Source organism: Engraulis encrasicolus, chromosome 23 (genome assembly GCF_034702125.1).
Source record: "Engraulis encrasicolus isolate BLACKSEA-1 chromosome 23, IST_EnEncr_1.0, whole genome shotgun sequence".
Taxonomy (NCBI): domain Eukaryota; kingdom Metazoa; phylum Chordata; class Actinopteri; order Clupeiformes; family Engraulidae; genus Engraulis; species Engraulis encrasicolus.
In genome coordinates this window covers 49,768,381-49,780,880 of record NC_085879.1, presented here as the reverse complement: position 1 = coordinate 49,780,880, position 12,500 = coordinate 49,768,381, and the positions used below count along the sequence as shown (strand labels likewise).

Sequence of the window (12,500 nt, the reverse complement as noted above, 5' to 3'; positions counted from 1 at the left end):
TGCGTGAGCTCGGGGTTTGGATTTGAGAAGACACATTTACAACATTGCGAAGTGATGTCAAATCAGTTATCCATAATCAGTCAAATTGCGCCCTCTTGTGTTCAAACACCATACGTGATCCTTTGGAATAATAACAATGCCTTTTCATTGCATTACCGTACATTACAAGACCAAACAAAATAACTTAATAACTATTTTAATATGCAAACACAACAACATTTGTTTATATAATATATATATATATATATATATATATATATATATATAATATATATATATATATATAATATATATGTATATATATAGGTTTCTAAACTTTTTTGTTGCTGGTTTAGTCTTGGACGGTGGCAATTTTACAAGTATTAGGCCCTAAGGATTTCATTTGTTATTTTGCTGCCTATTGTCACGTTTGGCGTAAGTACCTTAGATAATCTTAATACATTAATACATTCGTTTTGAATCAAATACACAATAAATGTCCTTATAAGAATGTCTCTGAAACGTCTACCTTCGTCTACCACCTGGTTGCCTTCCATTTCTGTCGATAGAAACACAATTTCCCAGAATTCTTGACGCGGACCCTGTCCACAACATTAGAGGCGTACATTTTCCATTCTTTTTCATCCTTTATGTTGTTACCTAGGCTGTGTTGAATTGAGCATTGGGGGAGAGAGAGTGAGACATTTTAAGTGCAAGTATTTGTGCATAAAATGCATTTAATAAGTGCACGATTGTGGTAACGAACGCACGTTGAACATTCTCTGGTAACCAATCAACAAGCGCCTTCCAAGACGCTATCACCAATCAGCGTCAAGGGAGCACTATTTGAATAACAGGGACGCCATCTCCAGTTTACTGAATCGAAGTCTGCTTTTTTTTGCTTCGCTTGCTTCATTTTTAAAGGCCTTGTGAGATCATGGAAGTGCGTGTAAGTACCTTGGTTATGCTTTTGCACAATATATTGTAATCCGAAGCTAATTCCATTGATGTTTACGAGTAATAACTAGCATTTTAAGCTGTTTGTTGCCTCGCACCGCGTTGTTTTGGCTCGCTCCAAGGCATCTGAAAATGGTGCGCTTTGGTCAAAGCCAGATTGTTTCATTCCGTCCCCGTCGATTTAAACTTTCTATAGCCAAGCCTAATAATAACTATTGCCTCCGTGTTCGTCTGTAATTATATTGTTTATTGAAGGCGTATCGACCCAGTCTTGATTTACAGTGATTAAACAGTCTATCGTCCTAGGTGAAGGTTATTTTTTTTGGTGTGAAGTTCTTCCATTGGTTAGATTTGTGATTGTGACCTTCCAAACGTTTTGTGTCGTCGTTGTGATCGAAAGCGCAGCCTCACTGCATTGCACGTTGTAGCGTTTTTCTGTAGGCTACCTACTCGAGCAGCTGTTAGCGTTTGTTTCCGTAGTAGTGTACTTATCAAGCTTGCCTTTTGTTGCACAGCGAAACACCCTGCGTCACATCACCACCCGGACCAAGGCCACTGCTGGGGCCGAGCGAAGGCCCGTGCTCAGCGAACTCTCCAATGTCCCCATCAACGCCAGGACGGGGCATGCTCTGGGAAAGGTAACGCATGAAACTACTGCCCATTCTGCCCTACAAAGGCTGAGTGCAGTACGCCAACAATGAAGCTCAGAAATATGCCTTTAAAGTACTGGTTTTAGGTTGGATATTGTAGTTGCTGCACATTTGACATGGCATACAATCTCTAAAACGGGACACATTGGACCATAAGGCGTTCTCACAAATAATGTTCTAGTCTTAACTCAGTTTTGACAATGTATGCAGTTGCTGCCCTTTGCCTTTATCCTGCTACTCTGGTGGGAATCCATGTTGTGTTATCTGACTCCACACATGCTCCCATTCACTCACTTCATGTCTTATCGGTGAGGGAAAAACTGACTTTGCCCCTTTGCAGCTATCTACTTGTACACTTTTTTTTTTTTTTTTTTTAAAGAAACTGGGCCATGAATGACTCCCAGTCATTGGTCATGTGCTGTGATTTTCAATGTGCCCACTGTAGTTACTGCTTTGTTTGCACTCCTTAGTGAACAGTATTACAGCATTACTGAGTTATTCAGTGTTTCCAAACCTTTGAGATCATGTAGCCCTTAAGCATTTTTGTAGTGCCATGAGTTGAGTACCCCCCTCACTCATACTCTAGCTCCTCCTATCCCAATACAGCTATTTTATACATTTATTACATTTCCTGAGTACCCTCTGCAGTGTGTTTGAGTACCCCAGGGATATTCCAAGCCCCTCGTCAAGTAGTAGTAAACCAGGTTGAATTAGTAGAGGTAAATCATCTAATAGAAGAGCCTGGAGTCCTCATTTTATTAGCTAAATGACACCTGTGGACTATCGCTTAGCAGGTTTTCCTAAAGGTTAACTTGGCTGTGTTCTTTGAATAGTACCCTGGTTGGAAGCGCTGATTTTAAATGCGTGTTTCCTTGTGTTCTTCCACATCGTCATCACGATGCATTGAGATGCTTATTTTCACGATCTACTGCATCGATTCATGACTCGTCATTCTCCCGTGTGTCTTCCACAGAAGGCCGAGTCCAAACCCAGCGTGCCGGCAGTTCAGCCAGCTGCCGTGCGGCCCAAGGAGAGGGCCCCAGCCCCAGCACCTGTAGTGCCTGCCCCCGCGCCCGCTCCAGAGGTGGCCGAGGTGCCTGTGGCGGTGGTGCCGCCGTTGCCCCTGGCGATGAGCCCGGTGCAGGACGTGAGCATGCGTGAGGTGGAGGAGGAAGAGGAGGAGCTATGCCAGGCCTTCTCGGAGGCGCTGATCGAGGACATCGACGAGGGCGACGCGGACCAGCCCCAACTCTGCTCCGAATACGTCAAGGATATCTACACCTACCTGCGATCGCTAGAGGTACACACACACACACACACACACACACACACCAGGTGTCAAGGACGTCTACACCTACCTGCGCTCGCTAGAGGTAGACACACACACACACACCAGGTGTCAAGGACGTCTACACCTACCTGCGCTCGCTAGAGGTAGACACACACACACACACACACACCAGGTGTCAAGGACCTCTACACCTACCTGCGCTCGCTAGAGGTACACACTCTCCTGCTGTGTGTCAGACACTCCTGTGTATGTGTATGGGCTTGATCAAAAACAAATTGCTCACCGGCAGCTGACTTGTGGTTTTCCGAGTCACCAGCCATTTGGGTTTTTTCTTCTCCCCCCCCCCCCCCCCCCCCCCCCCCCCCCCCAACCCCCCCCCCCCCCCCCCCACCCCCCCCCCCCCCCCCCCCCCCCCCCCCCCCCCCCCCCCCCCCCCTTGCCTTTAAATACAAGCCATTGATGCAACTACTGTCATTTGTCACACCTCTCAAAGTGGCTAGTGAGACTGATCGTTACTAGCCACAGCCAAGTACAGGAGGCATCCTTTTCCCTGTTCTGTGGTACTTCCCAGGTGTTATTGTGTGGGGGAGCATGCTACACGGATACATTGACTTTCACTAGCTTAGCGACATATTCCTTCTTTTTACTTGTCTTACAGCAAGACAACGCTTAACATGAAAAATAAGACACTTTACCACCTTTATAAACCCCAGCCAACGATTTCAACTGTAGTAAGCCCCAAAATAGTGGCATACCCCTTTAATGGGCCTTTCCAGTCAAGGTAAACTGCCAGAGACCAGTGGGACCGGGGTACAGTAAATTATCTAAACTCCTGTGCTTGTGGCGTGATGCTTTGCCTCTGGAGAAAGTGCTGTAGTTTACCCGCTGTCAGACGAGCCCTTACTTCTGGGGGACTTTTTTAGTTTTCCCCACTCAACATCCCGATTGCAAATGAGGAAATTACCTTTGAATTACACTTCCCCTCTTGCACCTCTCATGAGGCCAAAAGCACAAGGGAGGATTGGAGTTTGGATAATGGTAATAACATTGTTTCTGTTTGTGGCTGCCATTTTATGTTCATCCTAATGTGTCCCTCTTCCTCCTCCTTCCAGGAGCAGCAGCCAATCAGAGCCAAGTACATGGCCGGCTATGACATCAACGAGCGCATGAGAGCGCTGCTCATTGATTGGCTGATCCAGGTGCACGCCAGATTCCAGCTGCTGCCGGAGACTCTCTACATGACTGTAGCCATCCTGGACCGATACCTGCAACACACGCACACACACAAACGCAGAGCAACATCTCCATTCGATGCCATAACATGTGCAGATTTTGTCCCCTCCTTCTCTTTGTGACCTTCGGTGACGCCTTGAATAATCTACAGTGCCATAGGAACTCCATTCATTCTCAAGTTCAGATCTCCTGAAGGGGTGTTCATATGACATCACATGGATCCAGGAGATGCACACCCTTGAATCAGAATAGTATATGAGGGAGAAATCAGGAGGGTTCTTTTCCGCTATCCACTTTATGTCGGGTGAACGCCCCTTTACGGTAGGGACACATAGAAGGCGAAGAGAGGGCGAAATCCAACCGTCATCAGGTCGTCGCGGCGAATCAAATGGAATGGCAGTTGTGTTGTTGATTTGATTGGGCGGCGGCAGGCGAATTCACTCTTCATTTGCATAACAAACTTTCTTTAATAACTTCGCTTCGCTCCTGTTCGCTTGCTTTCGCTTGCCATCGCCTCTCGTAGGAATGAATGGCAAAGTTCGCAAATTCGCGTGTATGTGTCCCTACCGTCAGGAGACCTTCGATTAGGAGACCTTCGGAGTCTTCAGGTTGAGAATAAATGGAGTCCGCTTAGCGCTGTAGATGGCGGTAGCGCACGTCTTGTGCAAACGCCTCAAAAAGAGAAGGGAGAACACCCCTTAGGAGACCGAATTTTGAGCACACTCCTTTGCATTGGGTGGGCGGGTTTTAACATCTCTTACTCTACTAGAAGATTCTTTGCTTGAATCGTCCTACTCTTTGCTCGCACCTCACAAACACTTGTTTGTTGTAATCCCCTTCCGGTCCAGGAGGAGGCGGTGTCTCGGCGTAAGCTGCAGTTGGTGGGGGTGACGGCGATGCTGCTGGCCTCCAAGTACGAGGAGATGTACGCCCCCGAGGTGGGGGACTTCGCCTACATCACGGACAACGCCTTCAGCCGCCCGCAGATACGCCAGATGGAGATGCTGATGTTGAGGACGCTCAACTTCCAACTGGGACGCCCACTACCACTGCACTTCCTGAGGAGGGCGTCTAAAGCTGGCAATGTGAGTAACACACACACACACACATGTTACTGGGCCACACACACACACACACACACGTGCCCGCTACCACTGCACTTCCTGAGGAGGGCCTCTAAAGCTGGCAATGTGAGTAACACACACACACACGTTACTGGGACGCCCACTACCATTACACTTCCTGCGGAGGGCCTCTAAGGCTGGCAACGTGAGTAACACACACACACACGTTACTGGGACGCCCGCTACCACTGCACTTCCTGCGGAGGGCCTCTAAAGCTGGCAACGTGAGTAACACACACACACACACGTTACTGGTACGCCCACTACCACTGCACTTCCTCAGGAGGGCGTCTAAAGCTGGCAAAGTGAGTAACGCGCGCACACACACACACACACACACACACACACACACACACACACACACGTTACTGGTACGCCCACTACCACTGCACTTCCTCAGGAGGGCGTCTAAAGCTGGCAAAGTGAGTAAAACACACAAACACACACACACACACACACACACACACACGTTACTGGTACGCCCACTACCACTGCACTTCCTCAGGAGGGCGTCTAAAGCTGGCAACGTGAGTCTCTCTCTCTCACACACACACACACACACACACACACACACACACACGTTACTGGGACGCCCACTACCACTGCACTTCCTCAGGAGGGCGTCTAAAGCTGGCAACGTGAGTCTCTCTCTCTCACACACACACACACACACACACACACACGTTACTGGGACGCCCACTACCACTGCACTTCCTGAGGAGGGCGTCTAAAGCTGGCAACGTGAGTAGCACACACACACACACACGTTACTGGGACGCCCGCTACCACTGCACTTCCTGAGGAGGGCGTCTAAAGCTGGCAACGTGAGTAGCACACACACACACGCGCGTTACTGGGCCACACACGCAGTACTTAGCCGCCCGCTACACTTCCTGAGGAGAGCATCTGAGGCTGGCAGCACACCCTGGCTAAATACCTGTTCCCTCCTCTAGTTTGACATTGCTAAACACACCCTGGCTAACTTCTCTCTCCTCTCCTCCAGTTTGACATTGCTAAGCACACCCTAACTCCTCTCCTCCCCTCTCCTCCAGTTTGACATTGCTAAGCACGCCCTGGCTAAATACCTGTTCTCTCTCCCCCCCCTTCTCTCCCCTCTCCTCCAGTTTGACATTGCTAAGCACACCCTAACTCCTCTCCTCCCCTCTCCTCCAGTTTGACATTGCTAAGCACGCCCTGGCTAACTTCTCTCTCCTCTCCTCTCTCCTCTAGTTTGACATTGCTAAACACACCCTGGCTAACTTCTCTCTCCTCTCCTCTTCTCTCCTCTTCTCAAGTTTGACATTGCTAAGCACACCCTAACTCCTCTCTCCCCTCTCCTCCAGTTTGACATTGCTAAGCACACGCTGGCTAAGTACCTGTTGGAGCTGTCCCTGGTGGACTATGACATGGTCCACTACCGGCCCTCAGAGCTGGCCGCCGCGGCCTCCTGCCTCTCACAACTCGTCATCGACGAACAGGAATGGGTGAGGACACTTTCATATCCTCAGTTATTGGGTGAGGACACTTTAATATTCCCAGTTATTCGGTGAGGACACTTAATATTCCCAGTTATTCGGTGAGGACACTTTAATATTCCCAGTTATTCGGTGAGGACACTTAATATTCCCAGTTATTCGGTGAGGACACTTAATATTTCCTCACTGAGTAACTAGGAATATTTAACGTCCCTAGTGATTCGGTAAGGTCATTTTAATATTCCCAGTTACTGTGAGGACATTTTAATATTCCTAGTTAGGTGAGGACACCTTCATATCCCTAGTTACTCGGTGAGGGCACTTCAATATTCCCAGTTATTCTGTGAGGACACTGAGCTGTTCCTGGTTATTGGGCAGGTGCAGCTGTTTAATTTGTCCAGCCCTGGCCTCTAGTCATGGGGGTGGGAGACTGCAGGATGCCCAAGTTTTAGTTTCCAGTTCCCTTGTGCTGCTGTTTACACCTCATTGGGTGTTCTTCTCTCCAGACTGAATGGGTTGATTTTTAAATGTTGTTTTTTTTTTTTTTTTTAATCCTCTTGTTATCCTCTGCAGACGGCCACCCAGCAGCACTACAGTTGCTATGACAACGCCCACCTGCTGCCCATCATGAAGCACATGGCCAAGAACGTCGTCAAGGTCAACGAGGGCCTCACCAAACACCTGGTACGCTCTCTCTCTCTCACACACACACACACACGAGGGCCTCACCAAACACCTGGTACGCTATAAACACACACACGCACACCTTTTTATAATGCGCTATATAACTTGGTATATTACTTGCCAATTCTATTAGCCACAACTGCCATGCAGCAGGCTTTTTGATGCAGTTTCCTGACTTGTGTGCCACTTGGCAGAACTGTTGCAGAACTACAGAGATGTCTGATGTGCAAAATGGCTTCATTAGATACGATCCAGTGCTGCATATTCCAAATGACCTGTGTGGTTTTACCTGTGCCAATTCAACCAGGTTATCATTGAATCAGCCAATCGCCTGGCTGAATTGGTACTGGTAAAACAGTCATTCGCAATATGTGGCACTGGTTTGTATACTAATGAGTTCTTTTTGCCCATCACTGTCTTCAAAAGCTCTGCCAAATTGTGTCTAACTGTTGGCACTGTTTTCCTGAGTTGTGTGTTTGTGTTTCCCCAGGCGGTGAAGAATAAGTATGCTAGCAGCAAGCTAATGGGTATTAGCCAGCTACCGCAGCTCAAGTCGGCCACCATTAAGGACCTGGCAGCCTCGCTGCTGGCCAACTGAACTCACGCTCAGAGTTGTGGGGTCTTGGCAGCATCCCTGTTGGCCAACTGATCCCGCTCCCAGAGTTTGGGCTCCTCTTGCACTTTAATCTGTCCCCAGCGACACTGCTGAGGGGCCGGTCCTGCTGCTGAAGTTTTAAAAATGTATTCTTTTTTTTATTCTAATAAGTAGTTTTATGTATGTATATAGTGGTTTTGACATGATTTTTACAACTTTTACCTTCAATAAAAGGCCTTGCTTTACTTCAGTTGTCACACACTGATTTTTCTGACCAAATTGTCACTGCTGATTGGACAACCCCCTTCTTAAACAATCGTTCTTACTTCAACCAATGACCTCAGGGTTTCTTGTTCTGTTATTCTATCCGATGATCATGGCTGTTTCTCCTGTGTGGTGGAGTTGGCATGGGCTGAGTCCCTTGCTGTTGACTGTGTGTCTGTGTAAATACGTGTTAGTTAGATCTGACGGTTGCCTGGCTGTGCTGGCCTGTACTAAGCTGGTTCAGGAGGAAAAGAGGAAGTTTAAGTGGTAAATCATCTCACTGTCTAAGGTATACCCCTCAGGTCTATAGTAGTTGGTGTCTCCCTCAGCTGATCTGTCCAGACTTGACATTCTCTTGATGTGCAGCTTCTGTGTTTGTGATTTTGTATTTTATTCTGAATTAAATCTTCATGTGTAACTTGCCTGTGTTTTTGAGCCTCATTTAAAGCTCCACTGGTGCTGGAAGGGTCTTCAGTAATGTACTGTTGAAAGCGGCCGTATTCTACTGTGGGAAACTAAAAGGAGACTTTGCAGAAATCCTACTCAAGGCATTTAAAATGTACAGGAGGAAAAGTACTTCACTTCATGTAATTAAGTAAAACGCTCTTTTTAATTAGTCCTCCATCTCTTGCATCACAAAGTACAGACAGTACTGACTTTGCTTAAATCTTGGACTCCAAACTAAAGTATCTAAATCTACAAGTAAAAGTAACTACCCTTTTTAGTGTTTTATTTTTAAGTGTTTTCCCCTTTTCCTCCATGGGCTCTCTCGCTTTGCACCTGTGTGTTTGAGCCTCATTTAACCCTCCCTCGTGGTGTAACGCTCTTGAGGAGTGTACTGTTAAAAGCAGCTGTAGCGGGACCTAAAAGCCATAGTGCAGAGGTGGGAAAAATTGTACTCAAATGGAAACATTTTTAACTTTGAAATCGTACTCATTCTCTAAAATATATAGGAGAAAAAAGTACTTCACTCGCTGTAGTAAAATGCTCACTTGACTTGGTGCTCGATGGCCTCTAGCATGGAAATCTTCAAGTTGTATAGAAGTGTGGAAAAGTGAAAAGCCTGCGACACCAAGCTCCCGTTGCTCTTTTTTTTAATGTAACGTTTCGGACAGCTGGCAGTTATCAAGATAAAGTCCTAACCAAGTATTGAACATTCTTATGTAAAAAGTAACACATTTCAACCAATTTGATGTGACTCATATTTCTTTGCGGAAGAAAATGGCGATTTCATTACAATATTCTAATGAGTTTTTTTGGGGGGGCTGGAAGGCCAAAATAGGTTTAAAAAAAATAAATGATTGGAATAGTTCAAAATGTGGGCAATAAATCTATAATTCATGACAGTCTAACTGACATTATTGATGGAATTATGGAAATAAATCAACTTTTTCATGATATTCTAATATAATAATGTGGCCTGCAGCGGTGGTGTAAGTGTCTTGAGGTGGTCAGCCAGGACCTGTCTAGTCTGCAGCTGTGGTGTAAGTGTCTTGAGGTGGTCAGCCAGGACTTGTCTCTAGCCTGCGCATCTCTAGTGTTCTCAGCTGTGTCTCAAATAATCACCTTCTTTCAGTGGAGGTACTGCACCTTTGAACTTGATGTGGTGGGTGCGTAGGTTCCAGTGGTTCCTTGCTTCAAATAATCACCTGCCATCTGATTCATTCTAAGAATGCTGCAGTTGGAATGCATCTTCAACAAGTATCTTTTCGTCCTTGACATCATGGTCAAAGATTCTGATTCTGAACTTCTCAGCATTCCATACTACTAATGTGCATGCAGTATGCAAGCACCATATCAGTACTGTGCTGCTATATGGATACAGACAGGTGTGTGTGTGTGTGCGTGCGTGCGTGCGTGTGTGTGTGTGTGTGTGTGTGTGTGTGTGTGTGTGTGTGTGTGTGTGTGGTAGGTCAAGGGTGAATACTGGTTTGCGGATGTCCTGAAGGGGGGTCGCAGGCAAAAGGGATTTGTATTCACTTGGTTAATAGATGTATCAAAGAAAGTGGATGTAAGAAGAAGCGTCATTTTGTTTCTTTTCCGGTATCCACTTTATGTCGGGTGAACGCCCCCTTAGGAGACCTTCGGTTAGGAGACCTTCGGAGTCCTGAGGTTGAGAATCAATGAAGTCCCCTTAGCGCTGTAGATGGCGGTAGCGCACGTCTTGCGCAAACACCTCCAAAAGAGAAGAAGAAGTAGGGGACAACGCCCCCTTAGGAGACCCAACTTGAGCACACGCTTTTGCATTGAGTGGGCGTGTTTTGCGATATCTTGGTTTGATTCAGTATTTTTGGATGTATTTACTGTCCTGTGGATTTCTAGCATTAGCGGACAAACTATTAATGTAAAATCTAGTAATATCAATTGTCAAAAAAGACCATTAATATCGCTAGATTGTCCATTATTAGTTTGGCCACTTCCTGTATTGCTAGAAATCCATTGCTAGCAGTGGTGTAGTCTACTTTTTTGTGGTGGGTATACTGTATATTTGAGCATTTTTTGAAGTGGGTATACTGTATATATTTGTGCTATTCAAAACAATGGATCAATCTATTTTAAGTGGGAATACTTAAATTTAAAAGTGGGTGTACTCCGTATAGCCGCGTGCTACGTAGACTACACCACTGATTGCTAGGCTAAGACTATGGTGGCTGGGGGGTCGTGAAAATATTCCAAAGTCTAAAAGGGGGTCGCTGTTGAAAAAGTTTGGGAACCGCTGGTGTACAGTAATGTCTCTTCTTCTCTCCTTCATGCATACACATCATAGAATGTATATCACCAATCTATTATACACATGATAAAAAAAACAAACGCCACACTCAAGTTAGAAATGAACAGCATTGTCTTTATTTATTAAAAACTTCATTACAAATTAAAATCAATATATTCCTGCTATTGCACCAGAATCGGCTTCATACAACACAGTGGCAGCAGACGCCGTTACACAACGCAGCAGACGCCGTTACACAACGCAAGACATTTGGCCAATCAGGACCCTGCTACACCTGCCGCAGCAGCTACACCATTGGTCCAATCAGAGCAGGTCGTTACACCATTGGTCCAATCAGAGCAGGCGACTACACCATTGGTCCAATCAGAGCAGGTCGTCACACCATTGGTCCAATCAGAGCAGGTCGTTACACCATTGGTCCAATCAGAGCAGGTCGTCACACCATTGGTCCAATCAGAGCAGGTGACTACACCATTGGTCTAATCAGAGCAGGTTGTCACACCATTGGTCCAATCAGAGCAGGTCGTTACACCATTCGTCCAATCAGAGCAGGCGACTACACCAGTGGACCTTTCAACCGCAGCACAGGAAGGAAGGAGGGAGAGATTGTGGATGAATGATGACCGCGCTGCACCGTATAGTCTGATGACCGCGCCGCACCGTATAGTCGACGTTACCAAAGCCATACAGGGGTTACAATGCAACTGAAACACCTGTCATTTTATTACGGCCTTCATTGTGACAGTGTCAGCCCTTAGAGTGTACTCTCTTTGGACACGTACATACCCATCTGTGTCTCTGTGGTCGTGGAGTAGTTACTGTGATTATTACAGAAACATCCTTCAGCAGCTACTGTGATAATTACATAAATATCCTTCATCACGTAGCCTTCAAAGCAGACAGCAAGAGAGGTTCTCCTTCATTAGAGAGACAGAAATAAACAAAATAACCAAAGTCTATTTGTACATAAACAAAGCCTGATTGTACATAAACAAAGTCTAATTGTATTGATTGTCATTTCACTGTAAACAACATGTCTGACGAGCAACAGCCACTTCCTTTCGGTGAAGAGCACTTCCTCTTTGGCATCGTGGGTAGCATGAGAAGGAGCCGTGACCTCTAGCGGACCACAGCACCCCCTACAGGCTCCAGGGTAAAGTGCTTTTCTCACACATGCATGCACGCACACATTTCAGTACACATACACACACGCTCACGCTCACACACGCGTCAGTACAAGGCTATGAGGTGATGGACAGCAACAATGGCTAATCTTCCTCTGCTGGTGACAACAGCGCTACCATAGCTACCGTAACCGTTACCGTAGCGACTGTAACCATAGATATACCATTACCGTAGCGATCGTAACAATAGATACCATTACCGTAGCGACCGTAACCGCGGCTACTGCTACTCTGCTGGTGAGACTAGCTGCTCAGGCCAAAACAACAAGCGGGAAATAAAATCAAAGGAATAAAACACTCATAGCCCATTTGAGGAGCAGTGTGTGTGTGTGT

At 46.3% G+C, this 12,500-nt stretch overlaps 2 protein-coding genes across 2 annotated transcripts in view; one reads left to right on the top strand and one right to left on the bottom strand.

Moving 5' to 3' along the window:
* Window positions 1–816: 816 nt before the first annotated feature.
* Window positions 817–8,233, top strand: ccnb2 (cyclin B2). Its single transcript, XM_063189582.1, has 8 exons — window positions 817–928; window positions 1,452–1,574; window positions 2,560–2,886; window positions 3,990–4,147; window positions 4,958–5,195; window positions 6,578–6,718; window positions 7,283–7,393; window positions 7,884–8,233. The coding sequence occupies exons 1-8, from the start codon at window positions 917–919 to the stop codon at window positions 7,989–7,991; spliced, it is 1,218 nt and encodes a 405-aa protein (XP_063045652.1). The 5' UTR covers window positions 817–916; the 3' UTR covers window positions 7,992–8,233.
* Window positions 8,234–11,076: 2,843 nt separating this feature from the next.
* The window catches only part of myo1ea (myosin IEa), a 138,739-nt gene continuing 137,315 nt past the window's right edge, over window positions 11,077–12,500 (bottom strand). The window contains exon 30 of the mRNA XM_063189731.1: window positions 11,077–12,500. This exon is cut by the window's right edge and continues 1,317 nt beyond it. The gene's annotated coding sequence lies outside the window, so the exon portion shown is untranslated.

What these genes read in the sequence shown, in the direction of transcription:
- ccnb2 (XM_063189582.1), top strand. An exon ending in ATCCTGGACCGATACCTGCA is followed by an intron (nt 4,148 to 4,957) that starts ACACACGCACAC and finishes CCTTCCGGTCCA; the next exon opens with GGAGGAGGCGGTGTCTCGGC. An exon ending in TCATCGACGAACAGGAATGG is followed by an intron (nt 6,719 to 7,282) that starts GTGAGGACACTT and finishes TATCCTCTGCAG; the next exon opens with ACGGCCACCCAGCAGCACTA.